Consider the following 19,165-nt stretch of genomic DNA (forward strand, 5'->3'; position numbering starts at 1 on the left):
GAGATTGTAAGTAATGTCCCAAGACCACCCAGCTTTTTTTTTTTTTTGTCCTGGAGCTTGAATTCAGAATTTGAACACTGTCCCTGGGCTTTCTCAAGACTAGAGCTCTACCACTTGAGCCACAGCACCATTTCTGGATTTTTCTGTGTATGTGGTACTGAGGAATCAAACCCAAGTTTTCATGTACCCTAGGCAAGAATTCTACCACTAGGCAAAAATCTAGCCTGACCCTGGAGACTGGAGGAGTCTCCAGAGGGATATTTACAAACTGATCATCTTTGGGGTCTCTGCAGAAACCCTAAGGACAATTCACTGGACAGACAGATGGGGAGAGTAGTGGGGTTGAGCTATAGGCAAGCAACTCACTTCTGGAGCCTTGTGAGATTTTTTTTGTTTTGTTTTTGTTCTTGAATGTCAACTCCACCTTCTTCCCCCTTACTGGGCCTGAACTGCTAAGTTTAGTACCAGCCTGCTTGCTGAGCTGAACCCCTTACCTTATTTGGTCTTTAAACCTATGAGGCCTGGAAAATGATCCAGAATAGAAGCAGAGGCTTGGTGGAACAGAGTTGGGCTGTGTGTGTGTGTGTGTGTGAAATGTTTTCAATAGCCAAGCTGGCTCGGGAAATCACCAATACAGGGAAATAGCTTGCTCTCAAAACAACTACCAGAAGCAACTGAAGGAGACAGAGCAGCATGTCAGGTTTTTTTCTGTGTGTGTGTGGGGGGGGGGAGGGTGATGGGGCTTGAACTGGGCCTGGACACTGTCCCTGAGCTCTTCAGCTCAAGGCTACCACACTACCCTTGAGCCAAGCCCCACTTCCTATTTCTAGAGGTTAATTGGAGATGAGTCTTAGGTACTTTTGTGCCAGAGCTGGTTTTGAACCTTGATCCTCAGATCTCAGCCTCCTGAGTAGTTAGGATTACAGATGTGAGCCACTGGTGCCCGGCAGCATGTCAGTTTTTAGTGTGTTTAATTCTGAATTTTGAAACACATTTGTCTTCATCCTATTTAGTAGAACTGCCTTTCTGCCCTCCTGGGCTCCTAGATTGACACCAATCTCCCTAGCAAAGGAAACCCAGGCCCAGGACAAACACAGCTGGCAGAATGCAGCATGCATATGCTTATGCATAATGTATGAGACATATGAGACAGGATTTTTTTTTTTTTTGTGGGTCATGGAGCTTGAACTCGGCACTGTCCCTGACCTCTTTAACTCAAGGCTAGCACCCTATTCCTGGTCCTGGGTGGTGTCCCTGAGCTCTTCAGCTCAAGGTCACTGCCCTACCCTTGAGCCAAGCCCCATATCCTATTTTCTAGTGGTGAATTGGAGATAAGAGTCTCAGGTACTTTTGTTCCAGGGCTGACTTTGAACCTTGATCCTCAGATCTCAGGTTCCTGAGTAGCTAGGATTACTGGCATGAGCCACTGAGCCCAGCATGAGGCAGAATTTTGCTCCCAAGTTGGGGAATGACTGGAGGTAGGCCTTGTACTGGGCTGGGTTTCAGGAATTTGTTATCTATCAACAAACAGAGAAGTAGTCATTTTAACAGCTGCTACCTCTTACCTAGAGACTGAGTTGCATATCAGCAGCTCATCTACCTCTGGTTTCTAGTCCCTTGATCTCTGATACCCTTTTACATTCTTGTCTGTGTGTTCATGGTAATGACCTGCTGGGCCACAGGTGTCAGCTACCAGCTGGAACCAGCAGGTCCTGGAAAAAACAACAGAACAGCCTGAGAGACACTGGCCTGTGGTTCACATACATCTGTAGCTACTCCGGAAGCTGAGATATGAGGATCATGGTTTGAAATAAGACTGGACAGACAAACCCATGAGATTCCCATCTCAATACCGAATCAGCAAAAAGCTGGAAGTAGAGGTGTGGCCCAAGTGGTAGAATGCCAATCTTGAACAAAAAAGCCAAGTAAGTATGGTACCTGAAAGACAGGTACCAGTGGCTCATGCCTGTAATTTTAGCTACTCAGCAGGCTAAGATCTGAGGATGCCTCTGGAAGCCAATCTAGGCAGGAAAGTCCATGGGACTTTAAAAAATTTTTTTGTGTGTGTGCCAGTCCTAGGGCTTAAACTCAGGGCCTGGGCACTGTCCTTGGACATATTTTGCTTAAGGCTAGCACTCCGCCATTTGACTCACAGCACCATTTCTGGCTTTTTCTGTGTATGTGGTACCAAGGAATCAAACCCAGGGCTTTGTGCATGCTAGACAAACACTCTACCACTAGGCTATGCTCCCGGCCCCCTTCCCTTTTCTGAAATTTTTATTTTTGCTTATGTGATACCAAGGAATCAAACCCAGGGCCTCATGCATCCTAGGCAAGCAGTCTAACCATTAAGCCACATCCCTAGCCCCCATGAGATTTATTCATGAGGTCCAATTAAGCACCTAAGAAACTGGAAGTGGCCAAGGGTTGGTGGTACCTGCCTTTAATCTCAGCTACACAGGAGGCTTCCATCTGAGGATTGAAATTCAAAGTGAGACAATAAGCCAGAAGTGGCTCTGGTAAAGCACCAGCCTTGAGCAAAAGAAGCTTAGAGACAGCGCTCAGGCCCTGAGTTCAAGCTCCAAAACCTGAACAGAAGAGAAGAAGAGTTCATCAAAGCCCATTAATACACAGTGGTTGTTGGTAGTAATCAGCATTGTAACAAATGAATCTCTTGAATCCTTTTTTACTTTTTGGCTTGGAGCTTTTTGATCAATGATAGCCCTCTACCATTTTGAGCCACAGTACCACTTCTGGTTTTCTGGTGGTTAATCAGAGATAATATTGACACAGACTTTCTTGAAGGGCTGGCTTTGAACCATGATCCTTAGATCTCAACCTCCTGAGTAGCTACGTTTACAGGCATGAACCACCAGTCCCTGCCACAAGCCTCTTTTTAAGAAGTATTTAGCCAAACACTAGAGTAGAGTAGGTAGAGTGTTAGCCTTGAGCTGAAGAGCTCAGAGACAGCGCCCAAGTCCAGAGTTCAAGCCCTACAAACAACCAACAACAATAAAAAAACCCCTAGGGTTTAGCAATTTGACCTTGATGTAGAAAATAACAAAAAAAAACACAACTATTTGTCAGTACAGAGAAGTCACAGCTCTCCCTGGAGTCCAATTATTTTGGCTTCTTCAAGCTGTCTCCCCAGAGAACATTATGGTGACAATTAGAAAGCAGAGCTGCCAACAACAAAGACAGCAGAGATGGAGGGGGGGGGGCAACAAAGGAAAGGTGACATTGTCCAAAGAAAGCATATATATTACCTGAATTGTGAAATGGTAACCCCTCTGCATACCACCTTATTAACAATAAAGTCATAAAGAACAAAACAAAACCAAAGATGGAGAATATCAGAGATAATCTGAAGCCCGATCTCATGTGCTATATCAGCATGGCCCAACAGAGAGTATTTGCTATGCAAATATGAGACCCTGAGTTCAATCCCCAGTGCCACAGAGAGACAGACAGACAGACAGAGACACAGAGACAGAGAGAGAGAGATTTTGCTGGGCTTGGCTTTGATCACTTTAGACTGGCCACTGGGAGCATTCAGCCCACTTAGGCCTGGCTGGCAGAATACATGACACTGAGTTGCAGAAAGGCATTCTCCCCTGTGTCTTGCTACAACAGAAGGCTCTAGAAATTAAGTACAACTCAGGGCAGAACTCTGGGGATGTGGATTGACCTAGCACATCTAATTGCAATATGTGATAATTATGGCTCTGGCAAGGCACAGGAAGCAATGTAGACCAGCCTTGGGGGACAGTGAAGTGTGCTCTGGGTTGAGTCCTAAAGGGTAAATTAAAGATAACTAGGTGTTTGTGAAGGTAGAAAGAAAAATCCAGTTCCTGAGTTGGCAATTTCCTGATAAGCCATCCTAAACCATTGGCATAATACTTACAGGAAGAAGGCAAAGAAACAGTACTTCAAGGAGAAGGGTCAGTGACCACACACACTCAGACAGCCAGACTTGTGCATTGGATTTAAATAATCCAGAGGACAACACTGGCAATGACCTTGTGAAGAACAATCAAAGCAGGATGTGGAAGAAGGATGTGTAGGAAGGAGGCTGAATCTATAAGTAAAATTTTGCAGTTCTCCTGGTGCCTCTTACAAGGTGGGGGGAAATTTTCCACCCATTCATTTTATTATTTATTTATTTTGCCGGTCCTGGGGCTTGAGCTCAAGGCCTAGGCACTGTCCTTGGACACTGTTTGCTCAAAGCTAAGCACTCTGCCACTTGAGCCACAGTACCACTCCTGGCTTTTTTCTGAGTAGTGGTGCTGAGGAACTGAACTCAGGGCTTCATGCATGCTAGGTAAGCACTCTACCACTAGGCTATGCTCCTGGTCCATAAATGCATAGTTATTTATTTATTTATTTTTGCCAGTCTGGGGGCTTGAACTCAGGGCCTGGGCACTGTCCTTGGACACTTTTTGCTCAAGGCTAGCACTCTGCCACTTGAGCCACAGTGTCACTTCTGGCTTTTTCTGTGTATGTGGTTCCAGGGAATCGAACCCAGGGATTTGTGCATGCTAGATGAACACTCTACCACTAAGCTACACTCCTGGCCCCTATAAATGCATCTTCTTTTTTTTAAAAAAAAAATGCTTAAGTGAAATATTTTGCTCGGTTCATTTGATGGCAAACAGCCACTCTGTAATTTGCTTTGAAAATATTATTTGTGTACTGGATTTTCTTAAAGCATGAAATACTGGCATCTGCAAGCCACGCCCTGGAGTGCTTAAATTTAAGATCACCACTGACAAAACCAGCCAAGCAACTCTGACTTTCAAAAGAGAAAACAAAAAACCCAAACTTAGCCTGAAGAGGCAGAGCAGGATAGCAGGCAGCAGGGGGCTCTAACTCCCAGCAGAGACCTTTTTATAAAAACAGACTTTCAAGAGCAATACTGCCCGAAAAATAGTGCCATTTTGTGGAGGGGTAGGGGGAAGGTGCTGGTGATTCAGGCCTTTAGTTGCTTTAGGGAACTCCTTTTTATCGCTCTTTCTGTTCAGAATTTAGAGTTTTCTTTCTTCCCTACTTTTCCATAGCTACAGAGGCTCATGTCTCTCCTTTCTAGCTGACATGTTACTTGGATTGTAGCCAGTCTTACCATCTTTCACATCCTCCATTAATTTGGAGAGTTTTATTTTCTGGTCTTGGGGCTTGAACTCTGGTCCAGGATGCTGTCCCTGAGTTCCTTTTGCTCAAGGTTAGTGCTCTACTATTTGAGCCACAGCTCCACTTCTGGCTTTTTCTGTGATTAACTGGAGATAACAGTCTCATGGGCTTTTCTGCCTAGACTGGCTTTGAACTAAAATCCTTAGTTTACAGATAAGAGCTACTGGCACCTGGCTGACATTATGATGATGATGATTAATTATTACCCTTTTTCCTAGAAAATCTGATTCATCACAACACACAAAGCCATTTGGGGGGGCCCAGGAATTGGGCCTAGTGGTAAGAGTGCTTGCCTCAAATGCATGAAGATCCAGGTTTGATTCCTCATTACCACATACACAGAAAAAGCCAGAAGTGGTGCTGTGGCTCAAGTGGTAGAGCTCTAGTCTTGAGAAAGCCCAAGGACAATGCTCAGAACCTGAGTTCAAGTCCCAGGACTGACAAAAAAAAGCCACTTGGAAAAACTTACTTTATCACTATTTTGAAGTTTTGTAGCAGTACTGGGACTTGAATTCATGGCCAGGGAACCTTCTCTTAGCTTTGTTTGCTTAAGGCTGACATTCTATCACTTGATCCACAGCTCTACTTGCAGCTTTTTTTGGTGGTTAATAGGAGACAAGAGTCTTGTGGATTTTCCTGCCAGGACTGAATTTCAACCATAATCCTCAGATCTCATCCTCTTAAATAGGTAGAATTACAGGGGCGAACTCCTGGTGCCTCACAGAGACCTTGATAGCAAAAGCTAATGTTTCTCCAGAAAGAGTTCTATCCTAAGAAGACAACCTAGGCCAGGAACGTGACCTTGTGGTAGAGTGATTGCCTAGCACGCATGAAGCCCACATACAAAGAAAAAGCCACAAGTGGTGCTGTGGCTCAAGTGGGAGAACGCTAGCCTCGAGAAAGCCTAAGGACAGTGCCCAGGACCTGACTTCAAAGCCTACACCTGACCAAAAGCAAAAAACAAAAATCCCAGTGCTGTCAATGAAAGAAAGAGTACGGAGTGAGAGGCAATGTAGCTCAGTGGTAGAGTTTGTGCTTAACATGCCTGAGGCCTTGGGTTCTACCCCCACCCCCCAAAAAAGTAGTTTGGAAAGTATCCTCCCCAAATGTTACTTGGTGGGGCTAGATGTGTGGCCCAAGAAATAGAGGACTTAGCTAGCAAGCATTAGGTCTGAGCTGGACTCCCTGGCTCATGCCTGTAATCCTGGCTACTCAAGAGGCTGAGATCTGAGAATCTCAGTTCAAAGCCAGCCTGAGCACTAAAGACCATGAGATTCTTATCTCCAATTAACCACTAGAAAACTGGAAGTGGTGCTGTGGCTCCAGGGGTAGGGTGGTAACCATGAGCTGAAAAGCTCAAAGACAGTGCCAAGGCCCAGAGTCCAAGCTCCACAATTGACAAAAAAAAGCATTAGGTCTGAGTTCACAACTCTTAGTGCTATCAAAAGATTAGTTATAAGGACAGGACCAGGGCAAACAAATACTTTTTGTGTGTGGGGGGGTTATGGGGTTTGAACTCTAGGCCTGGTCATTGTCCCTGAGCTTTTCAGCTCAAGGCTACCGCCCTACCCCTGGAGCCACAGCCCCATTTGCAATTTTCTGGTGTTTAATTGGAGATAGAGTCTCTCCTTCTTTAGTGCCTGTGCTGCCTTTGAACTGAGATTCTCAGATCTCAGTATTGTGGGAAGCTAGGATTACAGGCGTGAGCCACTGTGCCTGGTTCTGATATACTTACATATATATGTGTATATATATATATATATATATATATATATATATATATTCATGGGGCTTGAACTCTGGGCCTGGGTGCTGTCCCTGAGCTCTTCAGCTCAAGGCTAGTGCTCTATTGAGCCACAGCACTGCCTCCAGTTTTCTGGTGGTTAATTTGAGATGAGTCTCATGGACTTTGCTGCCAGGGCTAGCTTTAAACCATGTCCTCAGATCTGCATGAGCCACTGGTGCCTTGCATTATTTTTCTTTATCTTTTCCACTAGATATGTGTTCAAGTTCCATGCTACTCCATGGCATTTACATAAGCTCCCTCCCCTGGGGATTTGTTTGGGACTAGAATTTTCTTTTTCTTTCTTTTTTTTTGTGGGTCATAGAGCTTGAACTTGGCCTGGGTGCTCTTCAGCTCCCTACCCCTGGGCCTGGGAGTTATCCCTGAGCTCTTCAGCTCAAGGCTACAGACCTACCCTGAGCCAAGCCCCACTTCCCATTTTCTAGAGGTTAATTAGAGATAAGAATCTCAGGTCCTTTTTGTGCTGGGGCTGGCTTTGAAACTTGATCCTCAGATCTCAGCCTCCTGAGTAGCTAGGATTACAGGCATGAGCCACTGTGCCCAGCTGGGACTAGAAAATTTTTTTTTTTTTTTTTTTTGTTGTTGTTGTTGTTTTTTTGCCAGTCGTGGGCTTGAGCTCATGGCCTGAGCACTGTCCTTGGACTTTCTCAAGGCTAGAGCTCTATCACTTGAGCCTCAGCTCCACTTCCGGCTTTTTTCTATGTGTGTGGTACTGAGGAATCGAACCTGGGTCTTCATGCATGCTAGGCAAGCACTTTAACCACTAGGCCAAACTCCCGGCCCTGGGACTAGAAAATTTTTATAAATAATTTTAATTTTTGTGGTGTTGGGGATCAAATTCAGGGTTTCAAATGGACATAAGTCCTGTACCAACAAGTCATACCTCCAATTCTAGACTCATTTTTTACCAACTAATATATGGGTTTTATGTGTATGTTAAATTTCACATGCATGGCGCACCTTTCCTGTCCTCTTATGTCTGAAATATTCAGAGTCAGCTGGTGCCATTTCTCCCATTGGGTGGGGCCTACATAGTTGAGTAAAATGCTGGTCTTTATTAGTGCTGTGGCTCTGGACGAGAGCAGGCTGCGGCAATCATTGACCAGCCAGGTAGGAAGAAGCAGGTGCTTTCTTTAGAATAAGGAATGGATTCAAGAAGGGAAGGGTTGGTAGAGTGCTTGCTTAGCATGCAGGAAGACCCGGGTTCGATTCCTCGGTACCACATACATAGAAAAAAAGCCGGAAGTGGTGCTGAGGCTCAAGTGGTAGAGCTCTAGCCTTGAGAAAGTCCAAGGACAGTGCTCAGGCCCTGAGCTCAAGCCCAGGACTGACAAAAAGAAAAAAAAAAAAAAAAAAAAAAAAAGAAGGACAGGGCTGGGGATGCAGTATGGAGCTTGTAACTTGAGACAATGATGCCCCAGGACCTCATTCCAGCTGTTATCTCAGCTACTCAAGGAGGCAGAGACCTGATGATCAAATGCAGAAAGGTCAGTAAGACACTTATCTCCAAGTGGGGCAGTCACTTAAATGGTCTCTACCACAGAGTCCAAGCCCTAGAATGGTACAGAAAGGAAGGAAAGAAAGGAGAGAGAAAGAGGAGGAAGAAGACTAGATTTGCAGTCAGCAATCAGGGTTTCCTTCTTGGCTTTGGGCCTCTATGCTGTGAGAATCCAAGCTTGTCACTTCGTTGCTCTGAGTGCTAGTTTATCTGTAAAACCTCATCTGATACGATTTGCCAAAGTGCTGTGAAGATCAGTAGATTACATGGTGAACGTTGTTTGTAAACTGTAAAGCACTATGCAAACGTCTAGGACTGTTGTTAAATGATTGTGGAGGGAGATATTAAGAGGAGGTTTGGGAGGGGGGAGCTCTGGCTCTGGGCTGAGTGGAAGTGACTTTTCTTTCCCAACCTCCTTCCTTCCCTTCCTTCCCTCCCTTAAAAAATTTTATTTCTTTATTGTCATTGGCTGTGGGCTTTGAACTCAGGGCCTAGGTGCTGTCCCTGAGCTTGCTCTCTCCTTTTTTTCCCCCCTATCCTTGGACATGAACTCAGGGCCTGCACTGTCCTTGGACACTTTTGCTCAAGGCTAGTGCTCTGCCACTTGAGCCACAGTGCCACTTCTGGCTTTTTCTGAGTATGTGGTACTGAGGAATAGAACTTAGAGCTTCCTGCCTGCTAGGCAAGCACTCTACCACTAGGCTATGTTCTTGGCCCCTCACTGAGCTCTTTTGTTCAAGGCTAGCACTCCACCACTTTGAGTCATAGTGGCTTTCCTGTTTTCTGGAGGGTAATTGAAGAGACTTTCCTGCTTAGGCTGGCTTTAAACTTTAATCCTCAGATCTCAGCCTTCAGAGTAGACAGGATTATAGGTGTGATCCACCAGCACCTGGCTGTAGTGATTTTTCTCTGATACTAGAGAAAAACAAGCGAGGCTGCCAAGATGACTCCAGTCAAGGAAAACCCATCTTTTTTCAGCCTACGAAACAAACAAAGCCGGGACTCTGTCCTTAAAGGAGAAAACCAAGTCCTATGGTCTCACGACAGTTTAGGAGCTAAAGATGCATTGAAACACTTAGCAGTCACTATGTTCCTAGTAATGAAGGGTAAGGAGAACATTCTGGCTCTCTACATGGCTCTCTAAAGGCTGGCTAGGATTGTTCCTTGTGCATTCTAGAACCTGGTATTTTTCACGTAAGGGCTCTCAGCTCAGTTCTCAGTATCTAAAGCTTTAACAGAGTAAGAAATAGTTGAAGATCAGATTCTGCCGAGAGTGGTGGCACCGGCCTGTAATCCCAGCTACTTCAAAGGTAGAGAGTGAAAAAATTCAAAGGCTAAAAGGTTATTGGGATCCCATCTCTAGTAACAAGTGAGGTGTTCTAGGTGGACCCTGTGAGTCCAGCTGCGATGGAGCACAGTTAGCAGGATCAGGGTGCCAAGATGGCACTGAGCAAAATAAAGAGATCTTATCCAAAAAATAAAGTCAAATAGGCTGGGGACTTTGCTAGCAAGGGCAAGGCTGTAAATTCAAATTTCAGTAGCATAAACGGCATGAGGGGGAAGAGGAGAGGCAGGTTCTCCAGTGCACAATGGGACCTTCTCTCTGGCTGCCATCTCCCAAATCGGAAAGCTCTCTGATCTCAGGTAAAGCAAATGAAATCCTAATTTTAAAGAAAGTAGGTGGGGCCAAGAGTTCAGCAGACCTATTGTGCAACCAATAATTTGGAAATCCAGGAAGGGGAGGAGGGGAGAGAAGGCTGTGAAGTGATTACATTTCCTTGAACTACAAATGCACACACCCGCTCCCGAGTGTCCGCCAGAGTGGCTAAGTCCCACAGAGGCCTGTCATACAGCTAATTGTATTAGTTTAGTTCATTGTGCCGTGCCAATGTCAATTTCCGGGTTGTGATCATGTGTCTTATGGAAGGTGTGGAGGGAAGCTCGGGTGCCTGGTATACGGAACTTCTCAGTCCTCATTGTGCAACTTCTAGCGACTCGGTAATTGTTTCAAAGTAAATAAAACAAAAAAGAGGAACTTCCCCAGCCCGGTCAAGTCCCGCCCAGCCCACCTCCAGATCGTCCCAGATCGCATTAGTCTGGCCTCACCCTTTGTGCAAACGGGGTACTGGGGTGAAGCTAGGCCGGGCGGGGCCGCGCACGCGCAGCTCTGCAGGCCTCCGCCGCGAGTCGCGCATGCGCGCGCAAGTCTGGGTTGGGGCCGCCGCCACGGCAGCCCCTCTGCACTGCCCAGGGGTGTCTTGGCCCCTCCGCGCCGCCGTCTTTTCCGGCAGTTGGGACGCTTCCTGTTGTCCCCGCTGACAACGGCTCCTCAGGCCCCGACCTCAGAGCCCCCTCGCACGGCCTCCCCTCGGCTCTCCGGCGGGCCGGCGGCTGCCGCTGGATCTTCGCCCGCTCGTCGAGAGGGCTGCGGGCCGAGGCTCGCCCTGGGCTCGGGTGAGTGCCGCCGCCGCCGCCGCCCCGTCCCTTCCCGGGCGCGCGCCTCGGCTCCTCTTCCCGCGGCTCGCGCGCCTGTCCTTTCTCACCTGCTCCCCGCCTCCGTCCGCCGAGGCTCCTCGTCCCGGGCCGCGGGGGGCGCCCCGCTCCCCTCTTCTCTCCGCCGCCGCCCTCCTAGGTCGCCCCCCCGCCCCGTGGCCCGGCGTCCGAGTCGGGGCGGGGTGCCCGGCAGCCTGCGCCTCGCCCGCCGTTCGAGGATCCCGGGCTTCCCCTGCCCGCCGAGGGGCACGTAGCCGCCACTCCCCGCCGGAGGAGGGGGGCCGGACCGGCCGAGAGTCGGGGAAATGGGCGTCACCCGGGGCGACCGGTGGGCACAGCGGGAGGCGACCCAGACGCGAGGTGGGGGGACTGTTGTCCTTTGGTCCTTTCGTCCTTTCCTCGCGCGCCGCCCACCCCGGCTGGCACCCAGTGAGTCAGTGTATCAGACGTCTTCATCCTGAGACCAGGTTCTCCCCTCACCCCAGACAGCCCTCCCTGGCGCACATCAAAAAAACAGATTTTTTTTTTTTTGGCCAGCCTTGGGGCTTGAACTCAGGGCCTGAGCACTGCCCTTGGGCTTTCTCAAGGCTAGAGCTCTACCACCTGAGCCACAGCACCACTTCTGGCTTTTCTATGTATGTGATACCGAGGAATCAAACCCAGGCAAGCCCTCTACCACTAGGCCAAACTCCCAGCCCCCCCCCCCCAAATAAAAACAGTGTTTTTGTTTTTGTTTTCCCAACCTGTCTATAAGCAGGTGCTCCATCACTTGAGCCATTCTTCCAGTCCTCCAGTCAAATCTTTTTCTCTCCTTTTATAGAGGGTTTACAGTTCCTGAATTGGGGGAAGAATGAAGACAAATATAGAACCATATGCTCCCTCCCCCCCTCTGTCACTCACTCATTCTCTTTCCCCCTTTCTGGTCTTATGCCTCAATCTCCTGAGAGTGTTGAGATTACAGCATGTGCCACCACACCCTGCTCATGGTGTTTGCTTTTCAGTGGTTCACTGTTCAGAAGGAAAGATTAGACCTGGGTCCTTGGGCTTGAACTCAGGGCCTGGGCTCTGCCCCTGAGTCGGTTCTTCCCCCCCCCAAGCTAACACTCTTACCACTTGAGCCACAGCTCCATTTGTGGCCTTTTGATAGTTGATTGGAGATAAAGAGCCTCATGGACTTTACTGCTTAGTCTGGTTTTGAACCTCAGTCCTCAGATCTCTGCTTCCTTGAGTAGCTAGGGTCACAGTCAGGCAGACTGTGATTCTTTTTTTTTTTTTTTTTGCCAGTCCTGGGCTTGAGCTCAGGGCCTGAGCACTGTCCTTGGACTTTCTCAAGGCTAGAGCTCTACCACTTGAGCCTCAGCACCACTTCCGGCTTTTTTCTATGTATGTGGTACCAAGGAATTGAACCCGGGTCTTCGTGCATGCTAGGCAAGCACGTTAACCACTAGGCCAAACTCCCAGCCCCAGACTGTGATTCTTGAGGAACAGTTTTGTCCTAAGATGAAGTGTCCAGATGAGAGGTAATGGGTTGTTAGTCACAAAGAAATAAAGTATTAGTGACAGCAAAAGTATTTATAGAGATAACAGTTTCTTTGTAAACTCAGTGAACTATCTACACTGAATTGAACTGTGGTTTTTCTTTTGCCTCTTTTTAACTTTGAAGTTCTCATCCTTGGCTTTTTTTTTTTTAATGAGTCCTGTATGAAGTTTATTTTTTGTCTTGGAATTTGAAAACATAAATCATCTTAGTTGTTTTACTGGAGAGAGTTTCCAACTCCCTTTGCACTCCTTGCATTTTAAAACTTTTTCTGAGGACTCTCTTACAGGTGTAAAAACTGCTTTTGAGGTAGTGTCGGGGATCATCCTTGGCTTTTAAGAGGATCATATCCTTTTTTTAAAATTGTAATGTATAAAGGGGTTACAGTTATATTTGCCAGATTGCAGATGCATTACTTCTCACACATTGATACCCCTTCTCATGTTTTTGTAGGATCATATCCTTTGGCTAATCTTTTTTAACTTTGAAGAATTTCTCAACCACCTATTATAGCTGCTTAACAGAGTTGTAGGAAAAATGAAACAAATTGAACAAGAATTCCTGTGACCTGTGTTGATTTACAGAAAGCCCTGTCATAAAAACTACTTGGTTGATCCAGTAAACGTATGAATTGCTATTAGGAAATGCTAATTGTTTTTGGATTAAAGGTTATTAGAGTTAGACTAAACCTTTCTTCAGTGTTGTAGGAAAGGGCTTGGTGAAAGGTTAGAAGGAAGGACACGGCAGGCTTTAATATTACATTAAATGTTGCTTGTGTAAGATGAAAATCATTCTGCTGTTAATCTAATGTGTTAATCTAATAGGAGCATCTTTGAGTGTACATAGTACCCGTTAATCTTTTGTTTCAAAAGTTTAGGAAGTAATGGCAATGAATCCATTTTTTTAGGGGGGGGTCATCTTGTGCTTGTTGGATAAGCATTCCTACTGAGCTGTATCCTCAGCTCAAGTTAAAACTTTTCCCAATTGTCAAAGTGCTGTTTTTTTGTTTTGTTTTGTTTTTGCCAGTCCTTGGGCTTTCTCAAGGCTAGAACTCTACCACCTGAGCCACAGCACCACTTCCAGCTTTCTATGTATGTGGTATCGAGGAATTGAACCTGGTCTTTGTGCATGCTATGATAGCACCCTATCACCAGACCAAACTCCTGGCCCATGCTGTTTGTTCTTTTGGCTTTGTTGACAACTGAAAATCATTTTGTTTTGTTTTGTTTTTGTTTGCCAGCCCTGAGGCTTGAACTTAAGGCTGGGTCCTGACCCTGAGCTTCTTTTTACTCAAAGCTAGCACTCTATCATTTGAGCCACAGCACCACTTCCAGCTTTTTCTGAGTAGTTTATTGAAGATAAGAATCTCACAGGAGTTCGAGAGTGTGGCCTAGTAGAGTGCTTGCTTAGCATGCATGAAGCCTTGGGTTCGATTCCTTGGTACCACATACACAGAAAAAGCTGGAAGTGCTCAAGGACAGTGCTCAGGTCCTGAGTTCAAACCCCAGGACTGGCAAAAAAAAAAAAAAAGAGAGACTTCTGTCTGGGCTGGCTTCAAACTGAGATCCTCAGACCTCAGCCTCCTGATTAGTTAGGATTACAGACATGAGCCACCAGCACCATCTACAACTAAAAATCTGAAGTTGCTGAATTTAAGATGAATTGTTAATTATATTGAAGGTATTGTTTGCTTCAGAGTTAAGTACTCTCATTGTATTTTTCTGTTGAAATAGTTTGTTGTTAAAATGTAACATGTATATGAAGAGCTTCCAGAGATCTTAAGGGAGGGGAAGAGCACACAGCTCTCACTTAGACTTCTTTTTTTATATCTGGTTTTAAGTTTTTCTTCACCAAACACACTTAGAGTACATGTGGTTTTCATTGTGGGTGGAGAGGGTACAGGATGACAAATAAGGAACCACACCCAAGCTACATAAACCAATTTTTTTTTTTTAATCTTTTGCCAGCCCTGGAGCTTAAATTTAGGGCCTGGGCACTATCCTTAGCTTTTTCAAGGCTAGTGTTCTACCATTTGGGCCATGTCACCATGTCTAGCTTTTTCTGTGTCTGGGCACTGTCCCTGAGCTGTCTGGACAACCTAAACACTGTACCACTTGAGCCACAGCTCTGCTACCACCCTTTTGGTGGTTAGAGATCATAGTCCCAGGGACTTTTCTTCCTGGGTGGCTCTAAGATATGATCTACAGATCTCAGCCTTCTAGCTGGGTGCAGTTGCTCACATCTGTAATCCAAGCTGATCAGGAGGCTGAGATCTGAGGATCGTGGTTCAAAGCCAGCCCAGGCACTAAAGACCATAAGACTCTCTATCTCCAATTCACCACTAGAAAACTGGAAGTGGCACTGTGGCTCAAGTGGTAGCCTTGAGCTGAAGAGCTCAGGGAAAACCCCCAGGCCCAGGGGTAGGGTAGTAGCCTTGAGCTGGAGTTCAGGGGCCGCGCCCAGGCCCAGAGTTCAAGCCGCACGACTGGCCAAAAAAAAAAAAAAGATCTCAGCCTTCTTAGAAGCTAGGATTACAGATATGAGCCACCAGTACCTCTCTTGTTACACAATATTTCTTAATATGCTACTACTACTTATTTATTTCCTTATTGAATTAGTACAGCATCCTATAACAAATGATTACACACTGAACATATTTTGTGAAATACATATCCTATGTGCATCCTAGATCCTATGAAATAAAGACTAGAATATGTAAGGGTGGGATTTCTGAGTTACAAGGTGTTAATGTGTACTTACTCTGATTGTTCTGCTTGTTTGGATTTTGTTACCTATTATTTATGTTTACCTCCAAAACTAAATCATCTTCTCTGTTTCTAGAAGCCATGGCCATGACAGGCTCTACACCATGCTCATCCATGAGTAACCACACAAAAGAAAGAGTGACAATGACCAAAGTGACATTGGAGAATTTTTACAGCAATCTTATCGCTCAACATGAAGAACGAGAAATGAGGTAAATAGCTGTTTGAAAGAAATGTGTATCAATAGGTTGGGTATGTTACTCAGTGGTAAAGCGCTGAGTAGTAGTTCCAGCACTTTGTGGCTTTTTTGTCTAACATCGTAAAACACACATTGTTGAAAGAAGACCAGAATATTAGCCTATCTTTGTAGAATGCATTTAGTTTAGTGATCCATCTTGAATTAGTAAATGTGTTTTATTAGGTGGGGGTGTGTGTGAGATTTAACTGTTTCATTGTTACGTCCAGTTATTTTATTTATTTTTTACCAGTCCTGGAGCTCAAACTCTGGTCTTGAGTACTGTCTCTAAGCTCCTTTTTGTTCAAGGTTGGCACTCTACCACTTGAGCCACACCACCACTTCTAGCTTTTTCTGTGATTAATTGGATATAAGAGTCTCACAGACTTTCCTGCCTGGGCTGGCTTGGAACTGGGATCCTCAGATCTCAGTTTCCTTAGTAGCTAGGATTATAGGCATGTGATACTGGTGCCTGACAAGTCCAGTTACTTTAGCACTACTAGATTGCTTTGGTGATTTCCTTAGAAATCAAGTAACTATGTAAATATGAATCTGTTTTTGGACTCTCCATTAATTAATCTGTCCTAGTGACAATATCACACTGTTCTCATTGTACTCTAACTTGTAGTAAGATATTCTTTTTCTTTCTTTCTTTCTTTTTTTTTTTTTTTTTTGGTCAGTTGGGACTTGAACTCTGTGCCTGGGTGCTGTCCCTAAGGTCTTCAGCTCAAGGCTGCTGCCTCACCCCTTGACCCACAGTGCCACTTCCAGTTTTTCTGGTGCTTAATTGGAGATAAGAGTCTCTTGGACTTTGGTGCCCCTGCTGGCTTTGAACCATGACCTTCAGATCTCAGCCTCCTGAGTAGCTAGGATTACAGGCATGAGCTACCATGTCTGGAAAGATATTCTTTGTTTCGTTTCTTGCTAACTTTTTGCTCGTTTGGTCTCGGTTGGCTTCAAACGTCAGTCCTTTCTGCTTTCTGATTAGGATTATAAACAGTAGCCACTGCCTTTAGCGGTAGTAGAGTTTGAAATAAGGTTGTCTACCAACTGTGTATATTTTTCTACCCAAAGATAATAGGTTCTTTCCATTTCCATATGAATGTTTAGATGCATTTTGTCAGTTTCCACAGAACAACCTGCTGAGGAATTATAATTGGAATTATATAAATCACTTTTGGAAGATTTTTTTTTTTTTTTGGTTCTACTCCTCCAACTGGGGTTTCAATTTAGGGCCTTGTACTTTCTTGGTTTGTTTGACTTAAGCCATACCTCCAGCCAGGTTTTTTTCTGGTTATGTATTTTAAAACTTAATAAGTATTAGGATTTCATCATGACTTTTCCATGTGTGTTTATAATATATTCCAACTAGTCTCACCCCTTTTGTCATTCTTCTTCCTTGCTTCCTAAAACAGTTTCAACATGTTTTATATTGATTGATTGATTGATCAGTTGTTGGGCTTGAATTCATAGCCTGAACTTTTTCGCTTAAGGTTAGAACTCTTACCACTTTAAACTACAGTACTATTTCCAATTTTCTGGTTAATTGCAGTTTCATGGATTTTCTTGCTGAAGCTGGCTTTGAACTGTGATTCTCAAATCTCAGCCTCCTGAGTAGCTAGGGTTACAGGGATGAGCCACTGACACCTGGCTCAACAGGTGGTCATCGTCTTTTTCTTCTTTTTTTTCCTCTCCTTCCTCCCCTTCCTTTCCCTCCTCTTCCTCCTCCCCTTTTTTCCCCTCCTCCCCCTCCTCACCTACCTCCCCCCACCTCAAGTGGGTCTACCACTTGAGCCACAGCACCACTTTGGGCTTTTTTCTGTTTGTGGTACCAAGGAATTGGACCTGGGTCTTCACGCATGCTAGGCAAGCACTCTACCACTAGGCCCCCCTGCACTCTTTTTTTGTTCAAGGCTATCACTCTACCACTTTGAGCTACAGTATTACTTCCAGTTTTCTGGTGGTCAGTTGGTATGAGTCTCATAGAGTTTCCTTCCCAGGCTGGCTTTGAACTGTGATCCTCAGATCTTAGAGCCTCCCAGATAGGATTAGAGATGGATAAGTTACCAGGGCTGGCTAGTTTTGGTGTTCCTAAGATCTTTATGGATCTACTCTTAATGAATCATGATAGATTGTTATGACAAGATTTTTTTCTGGATACTTCCTCTAATAAAATAACATAATTGTGTTTCAGGAGTTAGTTTTGATCATTATACTCTCAAGGTGTCCTACTGAAACCATTTAAATTACCTTTGTAATCAAGCTGTGGAAAACCAAGTTTGTAATGAGATTTAAAACAGAGGAGTTCTGTGACACAGTAGATAATGTATTAGACTAGTAGCATGGTCTGGTGTGTTCATTAAAATACATACACAGCCAGATATTTGATACTTGATACACAAAAGGAATTGACCATAGTTTTTGTGTTATGCTTTAACTCTTCTTAACTATCTAACCACTAAGGGATATTAGTTTATATGGCTGGAACTATAAACATGCAGTCTTCCCTCTTGTGTGTGCACATAGATGTGTATCTCAGAATATTCTGGGAGTTGGATGAAAACAAGTAGGGAGATTAGGACCTGTGTAGGTGTAGAAGTGTTTTTTTTCCATCAGGATCTTTTCATTTTCTATGAGTTTAGACATAAATTTATATTTATTGATCCTGTAGTTTTGCTTTGTTTTTGTTTTTGTCAGTTATGGACTTGAACTCTGGGCCTGGGTACTATCCCTGAGCTCTTCAGCTCAAGGCTAGCATTCTACCACTTTGAGTCACAACACCACTTTACCACTTCTTCAAGGCTGGTGCTTTATCACCTAAGCCACAGTTTTACTTCTGGCTGTTTAGTGGTTAAACGGAGAGAATAGTCTTTCTGACATTCCTGCCTGGACTGGCTTCAGACAAGGACCCTTAGATCCTAGTGAGTCACCAGTGCCAGGCTTAACTCTCATTTTGACTAAGTACTGTTACTGTAATAAATATTCGTTGTTTTTTGTTTGTTTGTTTTTTTTTGCCAGTCCTGGGCTTGAGCTCAGGGCCTGGGCACTGTCCTTGGACTTTCTCAATGCTAGAGCTCTACCACTTGAGGCTTAGCACCACTTCCAGCTTTTTTCTATGTATGTGGTACTGAGGAATCGAGCCCGGATCTTTGTGCATGCTAGGCAAGTACTCTACCACTAGGCCAAACTCCCAGCCCTGAAACTTATTTTCTTCTGTTCTTCTATTTTATATTTCGGTGGTGATACACTGTTCCCCAGACAGGAAATTCTAGACTTTTGCCTTAACTGCCAGTTGATCTTCTTTGCAATAGATGCCATCACTTCATTGTAGTTTTCCGTCCCTGACACCATGTCTATATTGTACATCTGAATTATATGATAGCTTTCTGTTTGCCTCAGGACTTTTCAGTTGTTTTTCTGCATGTCAGTCCATCAGATCCACATTCTGCTGGTTAGCATTCTAGGACAGAAATCTAATTACATCATCCCTTTGCTGACTCTTCAGAGTTATAGCAAACTTGTGGTGTTTGAAGTGCTTTGTGCATGACTGCAAGCTCTTGCTTCTTCCCTGTCCTGATCATATTGTCTGCTTATCAGGAATGCTGTTAAGTGATGATACGATTCCAGTCCTTGTGCTGCTTCTTTC

At 44.9% G+C, this 19,165-nt stretch overlaps 1 protein-coding gene across 5 annotated transcripts in view; it reads left to right on the forward strand.

Moving 5' to 3' along the window:
- Positions 1 to 10,483: 10,483 nt before the first annotated feature.
- Stk38 (serine/threonine kinase 38) overlaps positions 10,484 to 19,165 on the forward strand; it is a 37,841-nt gene continuing 29,159 nt past the window's right edge. For 2 of the 5 annotated variants that reach the window (XM_090355785.1, XM_090355789.1), the window contains exons 1-2: positions 10,704 to 10,943; positions 15,361 to 15,496. In XM_090355785.1, coding sequence (XP_090211911.1) covers positions 15,366 to 15,496 — 131 coding nt within the window. In that variant the 5' untranslated portion in view covers positions 10,704 to 10,943; positions 15,361 to 15,365. Of the gene's footprint in view, positions 10,502 to 10,703; positions 10,944 to 11,217; positions 11,311 to 15,360; positions 15,497 to 19,165 lie in introns of those variants that run through there. The other 3 variants (XM_090355788.1, XM_090355787.1, XM_090355786.1) reach the window with 3 other exon arrangements.

Source organism: Megascapheus bottae, chromosome 22 (genome assembly GCF_031878675.1).
Source record: "Megascapheus bottae isolate mThoBot1 chromosome 22, mThoBot2.hap1, whole genome shotgun sequence".
NCBI classification, from domain to species: Eukaryota; Metazoa; Chordata; class Mammalia; order Rodentia; family Geomyidae; genus Megascapheus; species Megascapheus bottae.